Source organism: Cucumis melo, chromosome 10 (genome assembly GCF_025177605.1).
Source record: "Cucumis melo cultivar AY chromosome 10, USDA_Cmelo_AY_1.0, whole genome shotgun sequence".
Classification (NCBI taxonomy): Eukaryota; Viridiplantae; Streptophyta; class Magnoliopsida; order Cucurbitales; family Cucurbitaceae; genus Cucumis; species Cucumis melo.
Genome location: NC_066866.1, coordinates 6,496,822 through 6,523,089, shown reverse-complemented (window position 1 = coordinate 6,523,089; position 26,268 = coordinate 6,496,822). Strand labels below are relative to the sequence as shown.

Here is a 26,268-nt window from a genome sequence, read left to right as displayed (position 1 = left end):
AAAAAGACACAACCACAATCAAGCCGAAAGAGACCCCTCCCTAAGAATAAATTTAGCTTTTTTTCTCATAAGAGATAAAGGATTCTAGTTTCTGAACTTCTCTAAGGCATTTCCCTTTTTTTTAATGAAAATAACCACTTTCATTGAGGAAAAAAAATGAAAGAATACACGTACAAAAAACCGAGCCCGCAAAAAAGGAGGCAACTTTCTACAATAAGGGACCCCAACTATGCAGAATCAAACCTAAAGAATAATTGCAAAAGGTCTCTAATGCATTTCCTTTGCTTTGTCGTATACTTGTTGCTCTTATTAGTGGGGATGGCCATTATACAAAGCCTGTTGTCTCTTAACCATGGAGCCATTCATTCAAGCAAGGATCCAGATTGAAAAACTCATTTGTTGGAAGAGGAATGAAATTAGAAGAGGAAACACATCAAAGGCATCAAAATTTTCTATGCCTATTTTTCAACTCTCCCCTAACAAAATAATCTATACATGTTAAACATATAAGATCAAAGTCATCAAATCAAGTTTATTTTAACTCTCCATGCCCACTTTTAACTCTCCCTCTTTATAAAATATCTATGGAAAAAAGTTCCATCCTTTTCCTTAGATAATTTTTATCCATGTTAAAACCTAAGCACAAGTCCAATGAACCAAACAGGGGGCCAAAGTTCCATATCTCCTCTTTTCCTGCTAACATAAGCAAACAATATTGACTGTTTATCCTATTGGTACAACATGACTATTTGATACTACAGCATAACTCCATAACGGTTTTATCTAACATTTTAAGCACAAAAGATTGTTGGTGCGAGTGCCAAATATGTGCACATGAGGGAATTAAATGAGTAATAAAAACATATCAGCACACAAGATCAAATGAATGAGTAATAATGAGTAGCATATTTTTGCGACAACCCGTCTGACCTTACAACATTTAGGTGTCAAGGAAACTCGTAGGAAATTAATTCCTATGTAGGTGGCCACCATGGATTGAAAAATGTTAGAACTAGTGGGATTGGCCCAAGGAAGGATTTACCCTAATTTCCTTTCTTTTTTATCATAAGCTTGTTGTCTATTTATTTTCCCCTTTGTATCTTTTGTTTATATGAGACATTAATAAGAAAGTCAAATCGTGATTTTTCTCTCGGTACTCAAATTTTCACGTAACTAGGTTTCTATTTTCTTTACCGCTATGAACAAAAATACAGAAGTAGTATATGAAAATATGCAACATTTGATGTAATTTAATTTAAGCATCTAAAGAAAAAAAACAACATACATGTCAATAATGAGCTTTACGAGAACGCTTACGGCCACGTCCATTGATGGCTTGCCGCTATTTGTACTTAACCTAGATGTTACTGTAAGAGGATTAGCGATGGGTGACGACATTTCAGAGCAAACTGCAGCAATAACCTCGCACACCTCAGCAGGATTCAGTCTCAGAGGCTGCTGTTCACTGATGGGCATAAAATTAATTTTGTGAGGTACAATGCAACTACTAGATGTTATGAATAGGATTAATAAAAACTAGTTGTTTGAGTTCAACTTTTTTTTCTTTCAACTGTTGGGTAATATTAAAAGGTTTAATAATAATTACATGGTGGAGCCTCACAATATACCTTCAAGAAAGCAAAAATGTTATATGCACATATGTTGCTCAGAGCCTCAGATTAAAGAGCTATGTTTGGAAGTTCAATAATATGTGTGAATGAGGATTTGAACAAAATATTAAAGAGCTTATGTTTTAGAGTTTAATAACATGTGAGAATGGGATTTGAACAAATGACCTCTTAGATGATGGAATATGTCATAGCTAGTTGAAATTGTGTTAAAGAACTCATGTGCACCAGTATCTTAAATCAATATTCATGCCAGACCCTCATAATTCCTTGAAAAAAAAAAAGGATAATAATAATGGCATGAAACAGACGCTAAGATATGGTAGCATCCAGCATACCACTTCAACAACAACATACAACATCCTTCTTTTAAAAAAACTTTTGATAGGAAACAAAGAGATATATTTTCAAACAGAATAAGTGTAGAGAAGAACCTAACGGCACAGGGTTGAGAAAACCCCACCCAAAAAGACCAATGTAGAAGAGCTTTCCAGGTTGTTAAAAATCATGGAAAGGCCGTAATTACAAAATGAACCAAAATCATCCTTCTTTTAAAATGAACCAAACTTTTCATTGATATACCATACAATCATAAATTAAAAACCTGGAAGAGATATCAAACAGAAAGCAAAAGCGTTAATGTAGAAAGTCAAAACGCATGTAAGTTTCATATATTGCATGAAAATGAGACCACTAGTTTTTGTAATAACAAGGCCATCATTCACAAGCAACTCCATGTTAGCAATGATCAATTGCATGATTAAAAAATGGAACTTACACTCTATGTGACTTTACAAATTGAAATAAGCAAGTACTGGCTTAATGATTTTCTATACCTTATGAACTTACAGGGTTCCATGTCAGAATATACCGTTTTGTACCTGTAGTAACGATATTGGAAGAGTGGTCGAGCCTTTGGTCGAAACGTACTCCCAGGAGAATCTTCCCTAAATGACATTACTAAGATATCAAGAAACAAATTTATAAAAGTTAAACCTTTCTTTAAGTATAATTTGATTAAATAATTTGGTTAATATCAATTATGGAGAGCTATAGTTAATAAAAATGTTTTTTTCCAGGCTAATGATGAATGCAGCCTAAGACTTGACACTTATGCAAGAAAAGGGAGATCCATAGCCCATCTTTGTACTTCTTACAACTTTTAGGAGTGGGATCCTGGAAATCTAAAGTATTTTAGTTCGTATTTTTTCTAACAACTTTGCTATTTCAGAGTGTATTCTATCCAACATCCTTGATATGGATAAAGGCATAAAGTAAACTCAGAATGAAAATCCTCCTGATTGATGTCCATTGTGTTTCCCACCTGACCATTTGACTTCTAGATACAATTCTTAAATCTCAATGAAGACCAAAATTTGGTATGTGAACATTTTCTTTATGAATACGCTTGTCCAGAGTTCCTTATGTTTACCAGTCTCCAGCAGTATCTTTTAATAATTTGTTGTCCCAATTTGGATCTTCATCCAACATTTTAAATAATAAAACCATGGTTATTCTATTAAATATCACAGCTATTGTTGCCAAAGGACATGCCATCAAGGACCAAAGTGCAACAAAATAAAGTAGCTAGAAAGGAAACTAAGATCCATAAACGGGGGCAGGGACGTGGACATCCTCTAGTAGTAGTAGGGAAACCAGAACTTCAGTTTAGCCAATGTCTAGTGTATCTTTTAAGTACAGACTAGCAAGCATGAGGAAGCTAAGTATAATACATGGAAACAAGAATAAAAGTAAGACAAAAAACCAATACCAGATCTGATGCAAGCCTGGTTTTGTGCGCTTTGATGCAGTTATAGCCCTCAAGTGAAGACGGGCAGAGGAAGAATTGGTTATAGTTGCTACGGGTGAAGGCTGCAATAGTTGATCAACATATGGCATATCAGCTGTTCCAAAAGATTTCCAAGGTTGATCTTTCATTTTGGCTTCTGTATCTCCCACTAAAAGTGCTGCTGCACCTACCTCTAGAAGATTACGTGTTCTCAAGTCTTGGGTATTAGCAAAATTATCACTGCACCATCAAACAGATTCAGCATTTAATTTAGCGAATGCAGAATAAACATCCTGACTTTTTTTCTTTTGAAGAGGAAACAAGATAAGTATATTAACTTATACGACATGCATAAAATGCATAAAGAAAATGAAGCTTATTTAACAAGCCAATTACCTCTCTCTTTGAAAAAGAGATGACCGTTGTTCCCCAAGCCATCGCCATTTCAAGGCATCAAGTGAAATGTATTCAAGGTCAACCGTACCATCAACTTCTTCAATATTAGATAAATTTGATATAGATAAAACTGTAGAGTCTTTATGCTCTGAAGATTCTGCACTACTTGCAGCATTTAATTGTGAATTGAACGATCTACTCAGCATAGATGACAGTGCAGGTAGCGACTGTCTCGACATAGAAGGTGCACCAGCAAAAGCAGCTGGTTGAAATGATCTCCTTGGTATGTGTTGTCCCACCAAGGAGCGAACATATTTCAGTGATTTTATAAGAGCTCCAGAGGCAATACTTGATACGGGCAATGGAGAAAAAGTAGAAGAGGTTGTAGGTGCAGCAGATGGTTGACTCAAAGATTGAGACCATGGTGATGACCTTCGATTTGGACTAAAACTACACTCACTAATTGTGTTTAAGCAAAACCGGTCTATCTGCATTAATGTTTCTTCAGAGGGTTTGTATCTGCAAAAATAAAGTATACCATAAATTCATATCAAAGAACAGCAGGAACGGCTCCTCCAACAAATGAGTAGTTGAGAAAGGCATTTAAGGAGAACTAGAGAATAGAAGAGCATCCAGGAGCAGTAGAATTGCGTAATGCAAAGAAAAAAGAACAGGAAAAAAAAAAAAAAAAAAAAAAAAAAAACTGCTGCAAATTGTCAGGTAGGAAGCTAGAACGACTTGTTTTCATCTAGAGTTAAGCTCACCCAGCCTTGCATCATTTGAGATGCTACAAAAATAGTACTTCTTTCCAGTCAGCCATACTGATTTTTTTGGGGAAAAATTAATGTCCATTCTTTGAACGGTCAAATTATATCAATTTTTCCCTAAACTTTTGGTTTCACCAAATTGCAGCTGAGTGCAGTTAAGTTTACAATCTTGACCTTAAACTTCAAAAACTATTGCAATTCCTAACCTCTGAATAAGTTTTCATTTGAAAATACATTTAAAAAGGGTTGTTTTTAAATATATCAAAATGAACCAAAAATATTCACAAAATCTATCTATGATAGACCCCGCGATAAACTACTATCTCTATCTATCGTTCAAGACATGCACAGTTAGTAGTCTATCGCAAATAGACTGTGATATTTGGCTACATTTGTAAATATTTTTAGCAGTTTTGTCATTTAAATTAATTTTCTTTAAAAAAGTATTCTCGTATGCATACATTGAGTTAAAAAAATACTTTTACCATAATAAATTGATAACATTTTAAAGAAAAATGATGTAACTAAATTTTAAAAGTTTTGACGACAGTTATTTGATAGTTAATTTGTGGGAAAAAAGAACTTGATCGGGTCAAATTTGAAGGGGGGTGTTTGAGGGGGAGAAGTTATAGTTTGTACCAGAAGAAAAGAATAATTTAAGTTAAAAGCACAATAAACATCCAGACAAAAAACAAGGGGAATATCGAACAATCAAAGCAAGATCATGGTTATGAAAGAGTCTATTAACAAACACTCAAGACGAGGCATAAGCCCCTTCCCTTCTTCAGATTATTGAAGGTCCCTGTATTCATGCTCAGGCAAAAATTCTTTGGTCTAATGGAGTTTTCGCCCTTCATTGGAAGCTATAGTATGAAAGAACTTCGAGAACTTTTCATGGTCACTACTCATATAGGGACATATGTTGGGATTTAGTCACTACTTCTGCTTCTACTTGTCTTCTACTTCTAACTAATTTGTAATTTTAGCCAAACTCATATTTACACACACCATTTGGGCTTCTTTTTTGTAACTTGGTGCGTGAGAATATCTCATCTCACCCCCTTTTTTTATCTTCTGTTCTTGATAAGAAAAAGAAAACACATGATGGACTTGGACAGTGAGTAGTCCCATTAACGTATCCCGGCTTGGGTAGACCAAAATTCGTGATATAAGAAGCAAATTTTGAGCTAAAATAATGAAATGCCTATATTGAAGGAGAATAAAGTCCATCACAGGCAAATTTTTTCTTCTGGAAATTGATTTTATGACCTTTTTATTTTAGATGGTAATGCAGGACGATATACATGATTTTCTTTATTCAATTTCTGCGGATAATGAAACCCTTCGGATAGATCCTTTGGTGTGAGAAATAATAGGAACTTCAATTATTTAAATTCACCTTTTGGGATATTTTTAATGCTAGCTATTGGTGCAAATATACATCTACACCAACACATGACCTAGGTGGAAGACTACGCTCTTGGGAGATCATTTTTTCTGTAATCCACCGTGGGCAGAAGGAATTATATTTTTCCTGATTTGTATTTGTATTCATTGATAAAATAAAGAACCTTGTTGCTTCCCAAAAAAAATTAAAAGGAAAAAAAGAAGGATTCACGATGACATTCAACCCCGTTCAATGAGTATTAGAGTATTACTGAAATATAAGATGATTTGATAACATACCTAAGAAGGTAGCGTTTCAAAAGTGCCACAGACCTTGCAACTACAGCTGGGCTGGATGCAGAAAAAGCCAAATGAGTTGTAAAGCAGCAATAGCACTGGAAATGCAGAACATCTATGCTCAAAGAAAAAGCTGGAGACAAGAAAAATTAACACAATTGTGCATGCAGAATAAAAATAATGTTTTCCACAAAAATTACTAGCAAGTAACCACGCAAATAGGATAATGGTGAATGATCAAAAAGAACTTCCAACCCAAAGCTTTTCAGGCCATGGCTTAATCCTTATAGAAACCTACATAGCATGTCATATCTCACGAGTTTTTTGATGTCAGGGGTTCTAGGGTCATTGGGTCATGTAATTGTTCGGCGAGACTAGTCAAATGAGCTTCAGCTACAAAGACTTTTTATAATTATTTGAAAGGCATTATTATACAGGGTTAGAGGCCCTTTTTGGAGAGTTGCTCCCTGGGCTGGGTTTTTTTGTTGTCCGTTCATTCTTTCCTTTTGTTGTTAGTGATATATAACTAAATTTATCCTTAGCCATGAGCTTAAGCTTTTGGATTGAATCGGTGATTTAAGACAGTATCAGTCTATCAGAACAGGTGATATAAGGAGGTCTTGTTCTCAAGTCCTTCGAATATTGGTTCCTCTCCAATTAATATTCATTTCCACTTGTAGGGTCTTTCTCATATTTCAAATCTACAAGTGAGGATAATAATAGAGAAAGCAGAACTTGGGAAAATCTCGCCAATAGCTGTGAGTTTCTTTATTTTCTGTAGTGATTTATTTATATCAAACAAGCTTGATATATATATATATGCTTGGTAGGGGCTTAGCTAGCTAATAACTATCTAACATACTAACTAACAGCTGTACAACAGAAATTTAACAATCTAACAGTTTAAACTATAGCCTTTCAACAGTCTTTATTTGTTAATACTCACCCTCAAGTTGGACGATGGATGTCTTCCATTCCCAACTTAGATATAAGCTTGTTCAGAGTAGATGAAGGTAGTGCTTTAGTAAACATATCAGCTAGTTGTAGGCTAGTTTTGATAGGTAAAACCTTTAGAAATCCTCCAACTATTTTGTCTTGGACAAAATAGCAATCAATTTCTATATGTTTTGTCCGTTCATGGAATGTTGGATTAGAAGCAATAGCAATGGCTGCCTGATTGTCACAAAAGACAGTGGTTGCCATTAAGGTCTTTACTTTAAAATCAGTAAGGAGCTGTGTGATCCATATTGGCTCATTGGTGACTGCTGCCAAGGCTCTATATTTAACTTCTGCAGAGGATCTTGAGACAGTTGCTTGTTTCTTGGATTTACAAGAGATTATAGAATCCTCTAGGAAAATACAGAAATCCTGTGATTGATCTTCTAGTGTCGAGACACGATCCCCAATCAGCATCAACAAAGGCTTTTTAGATGAAATGAATTGATAGGTTTTATTAAGATACCTTGTCCTGGGGAGCCCTTAAGGTACTTCAATAGATGATGAGCAGCATCTAGGTGGTTTTTAGTAGGCTGTGCAGGAATTGGCTTAAGCGATGGTGTTAGACCCCTTATCAAACAAGTGTATACTAGAAGAAAGAAATAGATTTTGTTTTAATGAGCACGTGAGGAAATAGATGTTTGTTAGTAAAAAAACACACGTGTGATTTAAATAGGTCGGTGGGCGGGAAAGTAGGAGGAATGACAGTTGTCTTTTGGGCGGGAATTAGTGTATAAAGTCAGTGTCGTGAGTAGGAAGTAGCAGACAAGTTTTTGGAGGGAAATTGTGAGAGTTAATTCTGAATTCTTCTGGTTGAGAGAAGAACAGAATATAGCATTGTATTCAAGGATTGTAACTTCAACAATCCTATTCTTGAGCTGTAGTAATTCAATAAAGTCAGCAATTACCAATTGAATTTGGAGTTCCATCAGATGGACAGTGAAGCAAATATTAGGTCTTGATATTTGTAAGTATATTAGTCTACCAATCAGTCTTCTATAGCAAGTGGCGTCTTCCTTAGATAGTTGTTCTCCTTCAGGTTTACATAACTTCATATTAGGGTCCATAGGTGCTGCAGTTGGTCTAGAATCAAGAAATCCAATATCTTCTAGGATTTGAAGACAATATTTTCTTTAGGAAAGCATAAGTCCTTGTTGAGACCTTGATAACTCCAAACCCAAGAAATATTTTGCTTGCCCTAGATCCTTTAATTTGAAGTGTGCCTTTAGTGTATCTTTGACTGAGTTGATAACTGAAGGAGACAGTTCTGTCAGTAATATGCCATCAACATATACTAATAATGCTGCTTCCATTTCCCTTAATAAATAAGGAGTAATCTGCCTTGGATTGAATAAAGTCATGTGAGTATATTGCTGCTGCAAATTTTAGGAACCATTGCCTTGATTCTTGTTTAAGACCATAAATGGACTTATTTAGTTTGCAAGCCAATTTCTCTCCTTTCTTTGGTACTTAAGAGGTTTGATAACCCAATGGTAGGGTCATGTGCACTTCTTCAAATAAGTCTCCATTGAGGAAGGCATTGTTTATGTCCATTTGGCTTATGGACCAATTATAAGATGTAGCAAGGGCTAAGAATATTTTCACAGTGCTTATTTTTGCCACTGGAGAGAAGGTGTCTGAAAAATCTATTCCTTCTTGTTGGCTATACCCTTTTGCTACAAGCCTTGCCTTGTATCTATCAATGGTACCATCCGGTTTGTACTTTACCTTATATACCCATTTACTACCAATGGTGTGATGATCTTTAGGAAGAGATACAATGGTCCATGTCTTGGTTCTTTCCCTAGTTTCTATTTCTTCGGCCATGGCTCTTCTCCAAGTTTGATGCTTCATAGCTTGGTGATAGTATGTAGGTTCATAAATGGAGGTAACATTGAACATATAGTTTTTATGGTATTGGGAGTAGGCATATAGGATAGGTGTTGATTAAGGGGAAAGGGAGTTGAGTTTTGGGAGGTAAGGTTACCATGGAAGTCTTTTAGATAAGAGGGTGGATGGTGTGGCCGAGAGGATTTTCTGGTCATGGTGGGAATTGGTGCCTGGTTAGTGTTACTGGTTTCTTCTAAGTTACTGATATATGGATTTTGATCATCAACACCGTGGCTTTCTTCAAGGGTATCCTCTGTCATAGGTCTTGCATCAGTAAACGGATTGGTGATAGCTTCCTTTTCTCGGCAGTCAAATAAGGGACATGGTATGACAAATTGCTCAAGGAAGACATGGGAAATGGGAATATCCTTTTCTTTGATAGAATGAAAGGGAAACAATTCTTAAAGAATAGAACATCCCTGGAAATGAAAAACTTTCTCTTGGCAATGTCAAACAGTTTATAGCCTTTTACGCCTGGTGGAAAACACAAGGTTGTGCTCTAGGATCAAATTTAGACCTATTTACTGAGGGAGTAAAGGCATAGGCAAGGCATCTGAAGGTCTTGATGATGTTGTAATCTGCTTCTTTCTTGAACAAGGTAGCAAAGGGAGTGTTATTTGACAATAATACCATAGGTGTTCTGTTGATCAAATATGCAGTAGTTAGAACACATTCTCCCCAGAAGTTGAAAGGAACTTTTGATTGAAACATTAAAACTCTTGCCACGTTAAGAAGGTGTTGATGCTTTCTCTCCACTACTGAGTTTTGTTAAGGAGTGTAGTCACATGAAAACTGGTGAGTTGTTCCAGTTTTGGCAAAAACTTCCCTGAAATTCAACTCTAGAGCATTGTCAGATCGAAAGATCTTAATAACTTTTGAAATTTGAGTTTCAATTAGTTTAAAAATTTGGGAATGACTTGTAGGATGTCGCTCTTATGTTTCAAAAGATATATCCAAGTATATCTAGAATTATCATCTACAATGGTAACAAAATATGAACGGCCAGCATGTGTTAGAGTATTAAAGGGACCCCATATATCACAATGCACAAGATCAAATGTATTTTCAGCAATATTATTCAATGCAAGAAAAGAGAGACGTCTTTGCTTAGGTAAGGGACAAATGTGACACATTTCTTTATAGTTTGTAAAGTCAGAAATTTCTATCATTTTAGTTAATTCCTTTATTCTGCTGATAGAGGGGTGTCCCATCCGTTTATGCCATATAGAAGCTGAGGCTTTACACATTAGTGTAATATGCTAAATGCAGTTTACTCTTTCATTCTTCATTCTGAGTAGATAGAGCCCGTTAGTTAATTCAGCCTTCCCAATTATTTTCGAAAGCCACTTGTCCTGAATAAGACAATTAGAATCAGAAAATGATACCGCAAATTTCTTATCCTTGAGGAGTGTACTTACTAACAGCAGGTTGTATTTGAAGTTAGGGATATAAAGTACATCTTTTAGGACTAGCTCATTTGATATGAAAATATCTTCTATATGCTCAACCTTTAGACGGGTCTTAGTGGGCAAGATAGCGTACATGTTCTGAGTGCTACGGAGATTTGTGAACATAGATTTATTGTGGCAAATGTGTGAAGAGGCACCAGAATCAATAATCCATGTTAAGGAATCATTGAGCGAGTTAGAGCAAGTACCTGCTATATGCGTAGTCTCATTTTTTAGATTCTCGCCATTTTGAGGTGTGTTGAGATGAGTTTGAAGCATGCTCAGAAGTTGTGTATATTGGTCACTATTAAAACTAGCAAAAAAGGTAGATTGATTGCTCTTAGAAATTTTTGTCTCTTTCTCGTTTGTATTTTGATTTGTATGGTTTTGCCTCTGATGAACAGAATTGTTGCTATTGGCAAGTCTATGTCTAGGTGGGTAGCCATGTAGTCAGTAGCATTTATCAGCAATATGCCCTTTATAGCCACAGTTGGAGCATATAGGTCTTGTATCTTTTTTCTTGGATTTATCATAGCTGAATCTTCTTTCAGAATTAGTCATCAATGTGATACTTTCAATGGATGGTGAAGACTGAATAGATCTTTGTCTTTCTTCTTAGATGATGAGGAAAAAAACTCTGTTTATGGGAGGTAAAGGATCAATCAATAAGATTTGGGCTCTAGTCTGTGAATAGGACTCATTTAACCCCATAAGAAAGGTCATTACAAATTCAGCATTCAAGAAATCAATCATCTTCTTTGATCCTTCAAAGGTGCATTCGTCCATAGGTCGATATTCCACAAGCTCCTGCCATATGCTGGTAATTTTTGCATAGTATATTTCAACTGATAAACTCCCTTGTGTAGTAGTTACTAGATCTTTTCGCAGCTGGTATATATGAGGTCCATTGGACTGTTTGTATCTTTCTTTCAATTCATCCCACATCGCCTTTACATTTCCATTATAAACTAGGCTTGCTGCTATCTCCCTTGAAATAGAATTGATAATCCAAGAGCTATGACATCATTGTTACATTTACAGGCATATAGCATATTACCTTCTGAAAGTTACTTAATGGCGCCACTAACAAATCCAACTTTGTTCTTTCCAGATAAGGTCATCATCATTGCTCTGCTCCATGATAGGTAATGGTGTAGAAACAAGGTTTGGTAGTCGGGGTGATGGAATGGTGAAGTATGAAGGAGTTTAATTGGGGATCAAGGTCAGGGTATGTGATGGGAACTGACTGGTTGGAACTGCCAGATGTCGAAGTCTCTGGTGTTGCCATCACTATGGGCTGCACAAGATTTGAAGGGCGTACGGGTTCTGTTCTGCAATTCTTCTTTGCGGAAAGTACTATGATACCATAATAGAGAAAGCAGAACTTGGGAAAATCTCACCAATAGCTGTGAGTTTCTTTATTCTCTGTAGTGATTTATTTACATCAACCAAGCTTGATATATATAGATTCTTGGTAGGGGCTTAGCTAGCTAATAACAGTCTAACATACTAACTAAGAGTTGTACAACAGAAATTTAACAATCTAACAGTTTAACAACTATACAGTAACTGTAGCATTTCAACAGTCTTTATTCGTTAATAGGTAATGTTAGTGATATATAATTAAATTTACCCTTCCCCACTAGCTTAAGCTTTTGGGTCAATTCGTAATTTAATAATTGTTTTTATGAAAAAGAGGCTAGTCAAATACGCAATGTGTGTTAGCTAGCATTTAACACCCATGGTTATTCAAAATAAGTATATAGGTAACTGATATAATGCCTTCTCAGAATACAAGCATAAATCAGACATCATTTTAGTTCTCTAATTTCCAAATATTTAATTACAGTTGCCGTTATCTAGCCATGGCAATGAAGTATCTAGCAAAGTAATAATAATACTAGAATACAGATGATCTTTAATTGGTCTTTTTATCTAGCCATGTCAATGATGTATCTGGTAAGAAATATTAATAGAAGAATACAAAAGATTTTCCCCCTAGCGAATGCCATTAAACTAAATTAATTTCTTAAGATCTTGGTATTAACCACGCCTAGCTGTAATGAGAGAGTTGCATGGACTCTTGGATTCACCTGGGTTGGGGTTCACACATGTGCTCATACAAAAATGTTTTTTTAAAAAAAAAAAAGGTAAGAAAATATTCACTATCCTCCAAACGCAATGGCATTGCAAAGAAATAGTTGAAAGTTGGCTACTAGCATACTCTATCAACAAAAGTAATTAAAAAAATTGTAATTGTCAAAACATGGTTTGAAAAAAAATCCTGATGCTTGCATTCATCTGCCAATAACTAAAAAGAATGTGAAAATTATGATATATAGTACAAAATCATCTTCCATTAGGAATCACCATCTTAAGCAAAAAAGACAGTTCATAAGTCTAGTTAGATCAGCATCATTAAAAAATTTGGTTACCTTCGTTCCCTCTCTGCAATTGTGTGTTCCAAGATTACACAATATGCTAGGTCTGTTGTTGCAGGTGCGGCCAAATAGTCCTATCATTTTGATCAAACTTTTGATGTTAGAATTAAATTCTAATGAGATGATGGCTTGTTAATAATTAATAATATGCAATTCTTTTTTACCAAGATAATTTTTCATTTAAAGATGAAAAGATACTGGAAGTTCAAGGAAACAGCCTTCAATAGGAGAAAAGAAAAAAATTAACCAACCAAAAGGGTCAAGACAAGAGCCACAAGGAATGACAAACACCTTTAAGAAAGCAACAGAACAAAGAATCTAGTCAACAAAAAAAATCCTACCCAAGGCCAAAAACAAAAAATTAACTATATATTCTTTGATCGAGAGAAATGAAAGAATATACAAGGACCCAAACCAAAAACAAAAAGGGATCTCGACCCAACAAAATCAATCTAAGATCATAGTTACAAACCTCATCCTTCCAAACCTCACCATACAAATTATGATTGCCTCACTGCAAACCAATATGAGACTCACAACCTTCTAGACTTCACCACACAACTCCACCTCTCTAACCATCCTGCCGTCTCTCTCGATCCAAACTCCCCATAATATAGCCAAGAAGCTAACCTGGGAGCACCTCAGTCAATAATAGCATAACCCTCTTGTATGAAACAATTTATCACTTTGATAAACTATTCGTATGATTGATTCTTGGAGGTTTATTCCTTGAAACTAATTAGGCTATATGATATATCAACATGACCCATTGAAGTCGACCCACGCGATCCAACCCAACGTTTAGTGCTCAAATCCTGGCATGTTGCATGCAATTTAAACCCTTCAAATTTGTAGGAACCCAACCCATGTTAGGTCCTCCCCATTTTCGACGTTTTGCTCAAATCCTGGTTTATTGGTTGCTTTAGTACTCCAACTTGGCTAAAGTTTTTGTAAAGGTCTTGTTTCCATTTTAAAATGTTGGTGGCAGGAGTGTATATAGTTCTTAGCAACCAACAAAAAAAATTGATGAGGGTCAAGCTCTATAGTTCTTTGATTTTTATAGGCTCGTTCGATATTTGTAGTTGCAGTGCAAGATTTCCATAAGCCAACTATTTTATTTAGGATTTTTACAACTCATAGAAGAAAAAGAAAAATGTTCTGTCTTTTTCATTTGCTTTTTGAAACTCAAGGACGAGTTTTTTTTTTTTTTTTAGGGACAGAATAATGTAGTAGGATTAGAATGAATTAGGGTATATTTGTCAAATCTTTGATTGATTAGCATTAGGATTAATTTCCTTGATTGATTAGAATTAGGATTAGTTTCCATGGTTTATTAGGATTAGTATCTTTGATTTAGTAGAATTAGGATTTTTTGCACTTAATACACCAATAGAATTTTGAAATTAAATTTGATGCATCTATATGGGTTGTTGCCTTGTTGGCTTGATGTCATTGTATTCCTGCATAAGATCCATCAAAGCAATAATAACAGGCGGAAGTCAAATGACCATATTCGTCACTAACTTGCCAAGTGTGCACCCACAGTTGTCTTTGTTGAAGTTCAGGCTCCAACCTCAACTAATGATCTTCCTTTCTATTGGTTGTTGACAGCAGGATAATTTCATTGGCTTACAGTAATACCAATTTTTATTGGAAAAAATGATACAATGATATACAAAAAGCCAAGCCCACCAAAAACGGGGTTCCAACTATTACATCCCTCTATACACTGTTGTTCAGCTCCCCAAAACAACCCATAAACTTGCACACACTGCTGCAAACCACAGAAGATGACCCTTTTCACAAAAGAGATGATGGAGAAGGAACCCCTCGACCATACGACTGAGGTCCCTGTGTTGAGCTAAAAACCAAAAATTTGAAAGCCTCTTGTAGGGTGTTTTTGAAAGTTAGAAATGCGGTAAGCAAGTACTGCCACATCCATCCAATTTGCTGATAACTTACCGTTAATTAGTATGTATATTCAGCATCATTGCCAGCCCAAATGCTTGACAATTGGCTCTCCAAACAAAAGTCATGACGCCCAAATTTTTTCTTTGTTATGTAGCCCGGTATTGACACATTTTCACTGATCCTTTTTCTGGTATTTTGAAGTGAGGATCTAAGTTAGCTCATCTTTTATGCATTAACTTTTCCAACTGAATACTCGAAGATCAGTCTTTGGCTGAAACACTTCTAATAACTCACTGCCAACATTTGGATTTGAGGCAAACAACACAACCATCCCAGAAGGACTGATCAACAGCATTCATATACTAGACTTCTTAGTGAACTCATAGTTCCATCTTCAGCTAAAATATCTGTCCATCTATGTTTTGTACCCAACAAAAAAACCTTCAAAAGCTCTGCCTTCTCAAAAGTGATAAACTATAAAACTCCAAAGAAATCATCCTCATTAAGTTAAAATTAGAGAAACTTTAATAAAATCTAAAGTTCATGCTATTACAGACCTGTTAGCAACTACTGAGGCTAGCTGATTTACTAATCTAAAGTCCAAATGCAGGAGTTTCGAGTGGCTATGGCTTAGCTAAAATAGTAAGGCATCAAAATTGTAAAAAAAGGAATGGTAATGAGGGTACCTTCTTCAAACAGTTCCAATACTGAGACAAACTACAAGGAAAAAGGTCGGTCAGGTTGTGACTGGATGAATTCTCAGCTAATTTCAACTGATGTGAAGCGGCAATCTTTGTAGAAAGATGGGTAAAGACAGGATAAGTAATGCAAATCATTTGCATTCAATTACAGATTGGCCATGGTTAGTCTAATGAAAGTGAACCCTGCTGCAACGATGAGCAATTGGAATAAACAATGAGAGGTTTGAACATGTCATTTAATCACTTGTCCCTACATTGACAGGGTCTGAAATTCCCAAACATTCCAAACTGAGCAGTAGCAGTATTGGTTCTAATCCACCGAATTTGCCTCTTAACCAGAATCAAAATCTATGTACTACTAAGCCATCACAGCATTCACTACCGTTTTATATTTTATGTCATTGTTAGAGAGAGCACAATTCTATGCAGATATAAAAATGCATAAACTAAACAAATAAAAGAGTAAATGTAGGAGGATGAAAATAATACCGATTCACCTGGAGAATAATTAAATAGGAGAATTAACCCATGATGCAAATGAACCCCAGCAGAAATGAGCACAACTTTTAAATAATGCAATACGACATGAGTGTTTGAACGTCCTATTTCAGTTGTGATTTATTTCCCTAAACGTAATTTATTGACGGGAACACATTCACCTAAAAGAAGTAAATTGCCATAATTACACCTCCACTTGAACGCTGCAATTATTCTCATGTCAGCAATAAGCTACAAAAAACTGAGACGACACTCCCAATGTCCAATCCCAAAAAAACCAACATGAAAAAACGAAAGAAAACACCAGCCCAGATTCATATCAGCACAATTCAATAGCGAAAACAAAACAAACAATCATAGTCACAAGACCCACCAAAGTTCACAAACCCCATCTCTCAACAAGGAAAAGGCAAAAAAAAATTAAGCTCAGACCCAACAAAATTCCCTCAAACCAAACAACTCGAGTCAAACGAACAGAAAGTCACAATTAACAAAAAAAAAAAAACAAATCAGAAAAACGCAGATAATGAAGTAATCCAAGCAGAATTACAAGATCCAAAAGAAATAAAGAGAAAAAACCATAGAATTACTCACCCGGAGGGTCCTGGAAGCTTCGGCAACAAGAACAGAAGCAGAAGGACCACCATGATGCGAATTAGCTGCAGAAGAAGAAAGACAATCAGTGACGGCTCTTCTTAGCGGTTCAGGAGGCTTCTTAAGCGATGAAGATCTCAAGCGAGAGACTCCAGATACGGGTCCCAACTGTTGGAGCCGAGAACTCCCTGGGCTCCGAGAAGGACTGAAGGTGGAAGACATAAGAACACAAGAAAAAGGGAAAAAGAAGAAGAAGGAGAAGAAGAAGAAGAAGAAGAAGAAGGAGAAGAAGAAGGAAGGAGTTGAAGCTGTAGAGATGTTACGGAGGAAAGTGTTATTGTTTCTTCTACATTTGAAACAGAATCAGAAGGAAACTGTTTGAGGCTTCGCTGCCGGTGAGAAAGTTTCAGACAAGAAAGAGAGAGTGAAAAAATGGAAAGGGAAGAAGAAGAAAATTAAAATATTTTGTCAAAAAAAAAAAAGAAAAAAAATAGTTCGAAAATTAGGAAGGATTGTAATAAATAAATAAAATTAAAAAAAAAAAAAGAAAGAATATGAAAGAATTTAGAGAGTAAGAAGAAGAAAAAAGAATCTTAAAATTCGCGAGAGTGGAATTAGCTGTCCGTATGGGCGTAATTTTATGAAGCTTATTAGCTGGCAAGCATGCCCTTTCTTAATTTACATTTTTTAAAAAACTATATATAATACATATACACACATTTCCTTCCATTTATCTATTTTCTGAAATGCAGAAATTTTATTAACTTTCAATTTTGATCTATTTTCATCCTAATTAACTTTTATCCAAATCAAATCCAACGGCTAATCTTAAAATTAAAATACGACACGTTGGTTTAATTGAAAATAATTTGAAAAATAAGAAAGATTCACCATGCTTAAAATCTTTATTTTACCAAAATGTGTTAGAAACTATAAGTATAGACAAAAATTTGTAATGCCATTTTACCGCTTTTTTCTATTGACTATAATAATTGAGATTTGGTATATTCGAATACCAATTTAGCTAAACTTTTTTTTATTAAGATAAAATTGTATTTAATAACGTTTTTAGATATACCAACTAGATAAAAAAATATTTTTAGATAATTACAAATATTGAAAAATATATTCAAAATAAACATTATCGGTTATCATTAATAGTCTTCTATCGGTGTATAATCTATCTTCGAAATATTTCAAGAATTATGTCTAAAATTTTGTCATACTTACATATTCCTTTATTGGGTTATGTTTGCAATTGTTTTGAATTGGATAACTACATTTACATGGGTATTTTTGCATTTTGTTACTTATTATTCATATGTATTTAAAATAAGGTGATTGCTATAAATATGATATAGTATATGGTTATTGCTAAAATAAATCGAGAAAACATTTTTTTAGCCGTTGTTATTCAAAAAGTATAACATTAAAATAAATATAAATGTTGTCAATTCAATTTATAGTTATTAATGGCTTTGTCAATTTGTTATTAATCATGGTTTTATTCGATCTAATTATAGTTGTTCACTTTTCTTGTTAAAGTGTGTAGAGTTTTTGTTTTTGTTGTTTCATTAATTAGTATGTTTCATTTTAATTAAGGGTGGTTTCGTACACACTCTCTAATTGCTAATTAGACCTCAATGTTTAATTATTCAATTAAGGAAATCCATAAACAATTTTAATGATTGATTTTAATAAATTTAAATATTTAGATGTTTGTGTTTATATGTCTTCATGATGCCTAAGAATTTGTTTGTTGGACATATTTATTGAAATAGGAAATTTGGAAATATTTACAAACTACAAAGGAATTTGTAATGTAATATGAGAATTCAACATATATTTAAAAGGGTTGTTAAGTAACTATGAAATAGTTTGAATCAACTTCTTAGGTTCAATTAACACGTTTTTTTTTTTTTGTAGTTTTTATAAGTTTTGAAATGGATAATATATTTTGAGTACATACAAAGGGAGATTCAAACGCCAAACATTTTGTTGATTGATATGATAAACTTTTTGTAAAATATGTTTAGTTTGGTATATCAAGACTATTGGAATTTATGTCGTAAAATTCATTATTTGTAATTTAAAATCAAACTATGTTTAATAAAGTTATTACCGAAAAATTATTTGTAAAATTGAATATTATAATCTTGAATCCAATAAACTAAGATCTCTAGGCTATCTTGAGTAAGCTTGAACTTTATGTAGAAACATAAAATGTGGAACAAATTCGAATATATAACCTAAACGGTCTATAGTATGGGAATAAGGTTGGGAGCCTTATTTTGGAGATACTATAGATGCGGTCCACTCTGCAATTAGTACAAACGATATGAGTCTAAATCGTTTATGTGAAGACATGAAAGGAGGAGCATACTATGTAAAGAGTTTACATAAGATTTGAACCATGAAATAGTCACTTTTGCATATATAACGTTGACTATTTCGATTATTAATGACCTAGATAACTTAATCCTAATCTCGAGCTAACTATGAACTTCTGTTCACACAATATTATCTTTAGATTTGCATAGGTGATGATAATTCATTGGTGTTTGCCCATTAAGTCTCCCAATTTCAAGAGTAAGATCATGTCGATACTTAGGAACATATGGTGCAATACGGAATTTACTCCTACTAGTTATAGGGTTAGTAGATAAGTTATTCTCATAAGCATTGAATTTAGGTCTTAAACAAGGGACCATGCCCTCTCATTGGCTCGAGAGGGATTCAATTTATATGTTGGACCTTAAACTAATTGTTCATTAGAGGGTCGGTGGGATTTAATGAACAAGATGTAATCTTGGAGGTAAAACGACAATTTTGACCTAGTCGATATTATAAACAACCTGTGAAATATTAACTTACCAATCATGGTTATACCATATGAACACAAATATGTTTACAGTGAGGGGAGTGCAACTACATAACTTTATTGAAATGACCTTTTAGTTAACAAATGTTGATTAACTCGGTCTAAAAGGCTTTAACTATTTAATCGTGGATTGTTCGAGTCGATGATCTATAGGTTCATTAGGTTATTATGCTAGCTCATATGGAACTAATTAGAACAGTATGTTTGATTAGTTTAAATTGGATAAGGAGAGAGAAACCGACGAGTATATGTGATATAGCGGTCGGCTATCAGTCTAGAGATAGAGATTTATATTTAAATATGATTTAAATATAAAAAATATGAGTGTGGATTCATATTTGGAAGCTTAGAAATTACGGAAATTGTTAAAGTTGTAAAAAGTCAAAGGATTGACTTTCGATCTTGAAAAGTTAAACTTTAATCAATTTTATATTCGAATGTGATCTAAATTTCAGAAAATGAATGTGGATTCATGCTCGAGAGGTTGGGATTAGTTAAGACGGACAAATGGTAAAAACTCAAAATGCCAACTCTTGGCTTGACTTTGATTAGAATGGTGAAAAGACCATTTTGCTTTCCGACTAAAGTTAGTGGGAAAATGCCACATTTTGTTGGATAATTCTATTAACTCTCAATGGGCTTGAGTGAGTTTCATATAGCATCAACACTAATCCCACTAAAACCCACTAAGAGATAGTGGATTATGAGATATCGGGTTTTGGTGAATCAATTGCATGTAAATTGTTTATAATAAAGTTTCATCCATATATCGTGAAAGTTGTCTCCACAAACCAACAGAAAAACCTTTTAGTATGCTTTGTCCTCACTCACATGCATCATAGGAAAATTTCTAAGATGTCACCAAACATAGAATTATTCCGCGCTTAACGCTGAAGTTTCTATGATCGAACCACCGAAAAGAAAGGTGCACATTGTTGGTATAGGTACCAACATTTAATAATTATTTTAAAGTATTTCTTAATCTTACTTTCATGTCCTTATGATCCCTCTCGTTCAAATATGATATCGATTCATTCATGTCCCCTCCTAAACTCAGGGCGTTACAATTTCTATCAAATCCTTCACTCACCAGGTCTCAAATCATTCACTCATCCGATCCTACAACCGGTTTTAAGTCCGAAGAATAACGGGTCATCATTAATGATAGTCCGGGTTTGTGTGAAGACTTCAGACAAATTAGGAGCTACAAAGATAAATTTTCTCTCAACTCTAATTTAATTTAATTTAAGGTATCATAGTTAAGAGCAATCAGGATAAAAATTTTGATCCATTTCCAGACTAAAATCCATAAAAAAATAAATATGTTAGACTAATACACACATTTACATCAAGTGTCCACTATATCTCACAAAATATATGAAATCATTAAAATAACTAATTGCATGGTAAAAAGTGCAACACATAAACCCATATATATAATCAGTACATGAGTATGATATAACACTATAGATATAAAACATGATATATGTTCATACTAAATTTTTTGCATCATTACATCTATCCGAGTTAGGAATTTTACCCTTAAATTTTGTGTTATTTTAGGAAGCATGAAATGTACAAGATATACGTTTAAAAAATTAAACAATTTTTTGTCTTATGTTACCATTTGGGTCAAAGTACTGGCATGACTTGTAAAACATCGAAAGAGAAAAAAATAGTCAAAGATAAATAGTTATAAAAGAAAAATAAATTAGTTAAGCAAATGAATGGAAAGGGAGAGAATCCACATAAATAACGCCCCTCATTTTAACTCATCGTTCATCCAACATTGTTCACAATCCATAATGATAAATGTTTTATTCTTTCTCCTTGAAGAATTAACTTCATAAAATAAAATTGAAAATAATCTTTCTTATTAACAACCTAGTAAAAGACAAAGTCTCATCATCAAAACATCTTCACTTAGCTCTCAACCATGTTTCCCATTCACCATGAAGCAGCTGCAAAGATTTTGATGAAAAAGGCCACAGGAAAAACAAAAAGAAAAAGGGAAAAATAGTGTTTGTTTCCTAAGAAAATGCCATTTACTCATCCTATCTTGGCACCTGAAGCCTTGCCCTAAAATCATCCTCCATCAGAGGCAGTCCATCTCTCAGCTTGATCTTTGGTTCCCATCCAAGAACCTCCTTTGCTTTTGTAATGTCTGGTTTCCTCTGTCTTGGATCGTCCGGGGTGTTCTCAACCATGACAATCTCGACATTCGGATTGATGAGCTGCAAAAACCAAATGACATTGGGAGTTAGCTAAAGCAATGAATCGAAAGCTTCGGCAATATAAGCTTGTATATAACTTTTAGTGCGTTTGGATTGACTTTATATGCGTTTATAAACGGTTCCTTTTTTTTTTTTTTTTTTACATTTATGAGTTACAAACACTTGGAAATTCAATTCAAACATGCACTTTATGTTTTCTTCACATGGGATTGTTTAGATTGTCTTCCTGTTTTTAACTTTTTTTGTTCGCTTTAGAGAAAGAAGGGAGAGAGATACATATCATACCTCCTTCACAGTTTCAGCGAGCTCGAGCATGGTGAATTCACCTAAGACAACAATGATAGGGTTACTAACGACAGTTGAACAGTTGCCTACCTGGATCTCATAGTTCTATGTTAAGTTATATACAAAACCTGGATTCCCAATGTTGATCGGCCCAGTATTATCTCCTTCCATGAGTCTGATTAGTCCTTCAACCTTGGTGAGTTAAAAAGTAATAAACCATGAGTCGAGAGCCCGCACCATATCCAAACACAAAGGGAAAACCAATGAAAAAACTAAATTTCAGAGTTGTTGATCACATACCATGTCAGAAACATAACAGAAACTCCGGGTTTGTGTTCCAGGCGCCTGAACAGTCAATGGTTCGCTACTGCATTACGAAGAGCATGTGTATGTGAGAATTCACGCAAAGCAGACTAGTAGAGATTCCAGCCCATTGAAACTTACCGGATTGCCTGAGCAAGGAAGTTGCTAACAACACGACCGTCATCAATATTCATTCTCGGTCCATATGTGTTGAAAATCCTAGCAATTCTTATCTCTTTTACAAGAAATTTTCTTTCAGTTATTAAGTTGACATCAAACTGGATGAAGTAAGAACACAATATTGGTATAAAAATAGACCATAAATCTCACCAATCCCATGCTGCCTGTGGTAATCAAACATTAATGTTTCCGCCACACGCTTTCCTTCGTCATAGCAACTTCTAACACCTTTCATGTATATAGAACTCAAGTTACAAGGCAGCGAGGGACATCTAAATTGATCCTCAGACATCAGTTTTGAGAATATCCAACATACCGATTGGGTTGACATTTCCCCAGTAGCTTTCGTCTTGAGGATGAACGAGGGGGTCACCATATACCTCTGAAGTCGACGTAAGCAAAATCCTAATTTTCATTATTATATGGTTAATGATATAAAGAAAATATATAAATATACTAAACCAGTTGATACAGATGACTAATCCCAATCCATGAAAGTCATTGTTCTAACCTTGCTCCAACTCTCTTGGCAAGTCCCAACATATTCAATGTGCCTATGACATTTGTCTTCGTTGTCTAAACACCATGAGTTAAAAGTTAAAACATCAGGCTTTCAATAAGAATGCAACAATTTGACCTCCCAAAGAGTTGTTCAAATTCTAGTACCTTAACAGGATTGTATTTGTAGAAGATGGGTGAGGCGGGGCATGCCAAATGGTATATCTGATCCACCTCGACCAGCAATGGTTCAGTGACATCTAGCATTGTGACAAGGAAGAAGAGTCGTCATAAATCATGGGTAACAAGCAGAAAAGGGCAAACAAATAAAAGATGACAAAGTATGTAGATAGAAAACAGATGCTAGTACCATGACGTATGAGTTCAAATCTAGGATGGCCGATCCATTTTCTGAGGTTGTCCTTCGAACCAGTAAAATAGTTATCTGCAACGATAACCTGAAGAGAAGAAAAACAGACTTTGAACATGAACTTCCAAACAATACAGTTCGCAGTAATTTTTGCTTAAAACTCCTCCCATCGAGGTTTCTATACCTCATTCTTTTCGTTTTGCATCAATCTGTCCACTAGATGAGAGCCAATAAATCCTGCTCCTCCCGTAACCAAAATTCTCATATTAGCCTGCCATCGAAACACAAAACATTAAATCATCAAAACAGAGTTCGACTAAGATGATCGTGATACAAGGATTTTATTGGTTTGGACACTGACAAAAAAGAAGGCAGAGCATATGATTCTAACATAACAGTAAAAATGAAAATGGAAACACAAGATGATGTTCTAGAAACTTCCCAGTCAATCAAATTTCAATTTTCTTCAAAAAAAAAAAAAAAAAAAACTTCATATCAATTGTTAAGATTGATAAGATATGTCATTTGACAGCAGTCACTACATCGAGCCAGTCACTCCCAGACATGCTTGAATCCCAATTTATTATTATAATCACAAAATTCTCTTAGCAGTATTCTCCAAACTTGTTAGAGGTAAACCTCTATGAAAACCCCCAAAAAAAATCCGTTCAAACTCAATCCCAAAATGTACAATAACAAGCTAAGATCAACAAACAAAGAGACTTCAATCCAATTACTTCATAGTGGAAATTTCAATGGCAACATCATCAAGTGAAGTTTCTTAAAGAGAAGGAAAAAGCTACATTTGCAAAAATATCAATCACACTCAACAAAGGATCCATAAAAAAAGTCAACCTGATCATAGATATCTCATCATTCAAACAGACATACGAGGCTAAGAAATAGTTACCTGAAAAAACTTAGCACTCCTTAGAGGGGAAGGGGGAGGAGGGGCTTTTGTAGAGGTATTAAAATCTCCATTTGAAGACTGCTTAGCCATTGCTGAGACCTCTCTTCAAATTTCTGAAAAAAAAAATTGATCAAAAGATAGAAACTCAAAATAAACCTGAATTGGGTCAAAAACAAAATCCACCCAACTATTGTTCAATCTCAAACAAAATGGGCCAATCAAAGGAAAATCATAAAGGGGTTTTAAGAAAAGTGAAAAATCATCTTATGTTACCCTTTAAAAGCAAATACCGAAATTGCAATGCCCAGAAAATTGTTGATTATAATATATGATTCTGAACGAAATTGCAACACATCAAAGGCTTTTTTTTTTTTTTTTATACCAAAAAAGATTAAATAAAAAGCAACAAAAATTTAAAATTAATGAAATTGAGTTGTAAAAAAAGGAAAGTAAGAAACGTGAGAATTAAGAAAAGTTCCATTCAACAACAAAGGATTTACCTGAGAGAGATAGAAATCTGGGTTTACCACGAGGGAGATTAAGGATTTTGTTATGTTTTGAGATAATTACGAATTAGACGAATAATAAAGAAGGGTTAAGGTTAAAGGATGATGCCATATTTATACGCGTTATGGAAATTTTTATACGGCATAACATGTCGTAGTTGTCAACGTGTCATCCGACGATTGGCTGGCTAACAAGGATCTGTGATATATATACTTTTAAAATAGATATTTTTTCTTCACATATTGCCTTTTTGTTTTTTATAGATTCCAAACTATAGTCAGATCAAAATAAAATATATTAGAAACAATTTTTGTGGATTTTGATTCGTTTTTAAGCGTAATAAGATTATTAGTAAATATTTGATTTATTTTGTTATAATTAAAATATGAGTTTTTTTAGAAAATATAAAATATTGACCAAACTATGTAGATATTGAATTTTGTCGAAAGGTCCTATTTTTACCCATCTTCCCTTCAAAATATACCTAATATTAATTATACAAGTATAAAATATTTTAGACATTTTCAAAAAATAAATATTAGATTAATTTTATTTATCTTCCATCCCATATTTCTTTATAAAAATATCAAGATCCTTTAAATTCGAGGTAATTTTCAATTTAAAATGGTATAAATGATTGTATGGATATGAACACTTATCATTGTATGAATGTAGATATGATTTAAACGATCACTAACCATAATCAATACAATCCTTCCTCGTGGTCAACACGATTGTTTAGATTTGAAACATTATTCCACATATAAAAAACACTACATGATTGTGTTGATACTATCTGTATATTTTAGATATTAATTTGAAATCAAATATTTTATTTTCACAATCTCGTGGGTAATTGGATTCTTAAAACAAAATTAATAATAACCGCGTTGACTAAATTAATATCTACGCACTAAAAATGGTTTGATACTCATTTAGATTTTTTAATTTTTCCAAATTATAAAGAAATTATATTTCAAAATTAGGTTTGAAATGTTGAGTATAAGTTCTCAAACGTTTTGTTTAGATTAGTTAACATTGTAACATTTTAGGACGCATGTATAATACTTTAGGGTCGTATACCAAATCTGTGACTTTGCATAATATGGGTACATCACTTTGTCATCCTACTTTTGTCCAAATATTTTACGTTGCCTTATTCTTGATAGAGTAATTACCAAAAATATGGTTATTTTTAAAACTTATTACCAAAATAAGTTTGTTTGAAAACTTATTACCAAAATAATGTTGTTTACATTTTTTTATTTTTTAGTAGGGCGAGTTTTGAAAACTCGCCATTGTTGATTTAAAAAAAAAGGTAGAGACTCGCCTTCATATATTTTAAAAGAAAAAAAATA

The 26,268-nt window shown here is 34.1% G+C and overlaps 2 protein-coding genes across 8 annotated transcripts in view; both read right to left on the bottom strand.

The window, feature by feature from the left end:
• LOC103500216 (uncharacterized) overlaps window positions 1–17,218 on the bottom strand; it is a 32,150-nt gene extending 14,932 nt beyond the window's left edge. The window contains exons 1-8 of one of the 6 annotated variants that reach the window (XM_051091388.1): window positions 16,743–16,873; window positions 15,636–15,836; window positions 13,033–13,112; window positions 6,267–6,317; window positions 3,814–4,332; window positions 3,400–3,657; window positions 2,465–2,575; window positions 1,286–1,465 (exon numbers count right to left, since the gene is read on the bottom strand). In XM_051091388.1, coding sequence (XP_050947345.1) covers window positions 1,286–1,465; window positions 2,465–2,575; window positions 3,400–3,657; window positions 3,814–4,332; window positions 6,267–6,317; window positions 13,033–13,112; window positions 15,636–15,791 — 1,355 coding nt within the window. In that variant the 5' untranslated portion in view covers window positions 15,792–15,836; window positions 16,743–16,873. Of the gene's footprint in view, window positions 1–1,285; window positions 1,466–2,464; window positions 2,576–3,399; window positions 3,658–3,813; window positions 4,333–6,266; window positions 6,397–8,167; window positions 8,855–10,806; window positions 12,020–13,032; window positions 13,113–15,635; window positions 15,837–16,742 lie in introns of those variants that run through there. The other 5 variants (XM_051091387.1, XM_017047254.2, XM_051091390.1 and 2 more) reach the window with 5 other exon arrangements.
• Window positions 17,219–21,372: 4,154 nt separating this feature from the next.
• On the bottom strand, window positions 21,373–25,047 carry LOC103500214 (UDP-glucuronic acid decarboxylase 6). Of its 2 annotated transcripts, none has more exons than XM_008463444.3 (13): window positions 24,904–25,047; window positions 24,404–24,516; window positions 23,678–23,764; window positions 23,494–23,581; window positions 23,292–23,383; window positions 23,137–23,201; window positions 22,942–23,030; window positions 22,776–22,853; window positions 22,587–22,680; window positions 22,443–22,509; window positions 22,271–22,334; window positions 22,143–22,183; window positions 21,373–21,857 (listed from the first exon to the last, which is right to left on the bottom strand). In XM_008463444.3, exons 2-13 carry the CDS (start codon window positions 24,491–24,493, stop codon window positions 21,678–21,680), a joined length of 1,035 nt encoding a protein of 344 aa, XP_008461666.1. In that variant the 5' UTR covers window positions 24,494–24,516; window positions 24,904–25,047; the 3' UTR covers window positions 21,373–21,677. The 2 variants fall into 2 exon arrangements, with proteins under 2 accessions (XP_008461666.1, XP_008461667.1); XM_008463445.3 differs by lacking the exon at window positions 24,904–25,047 and adding an exon at window positions 24,677–24,788.
• Window positions 25,048–26,268: the final 1,221 nt, after the last annotated feature.

Excerpts from the sequence above, each read along its gene's own strand:
- LOC103500214 (XM_008463444.3), bottom strand. The coding sequence starts at position 24,493 with ATGGCTAAGCAGTCTTCAAATGGAGATTTTAATACCTCTACAAAAGCC. Across the intron at positions 22,335-22,442 it reads TCTGTTATGTTTCTGACATG|GTTGAAGGACTAATCAGACT; the intron begins GTATGTGATCAA and ends TAACTCACCAAG. Across the intron at positions 21,858-22,142 it reads TCGCTGAAACTGTGAAGGAG|CTCATCAATCCGAATGTCGA; the intron begins GTATGATATGTA and ends TGGTTTTTGCAG.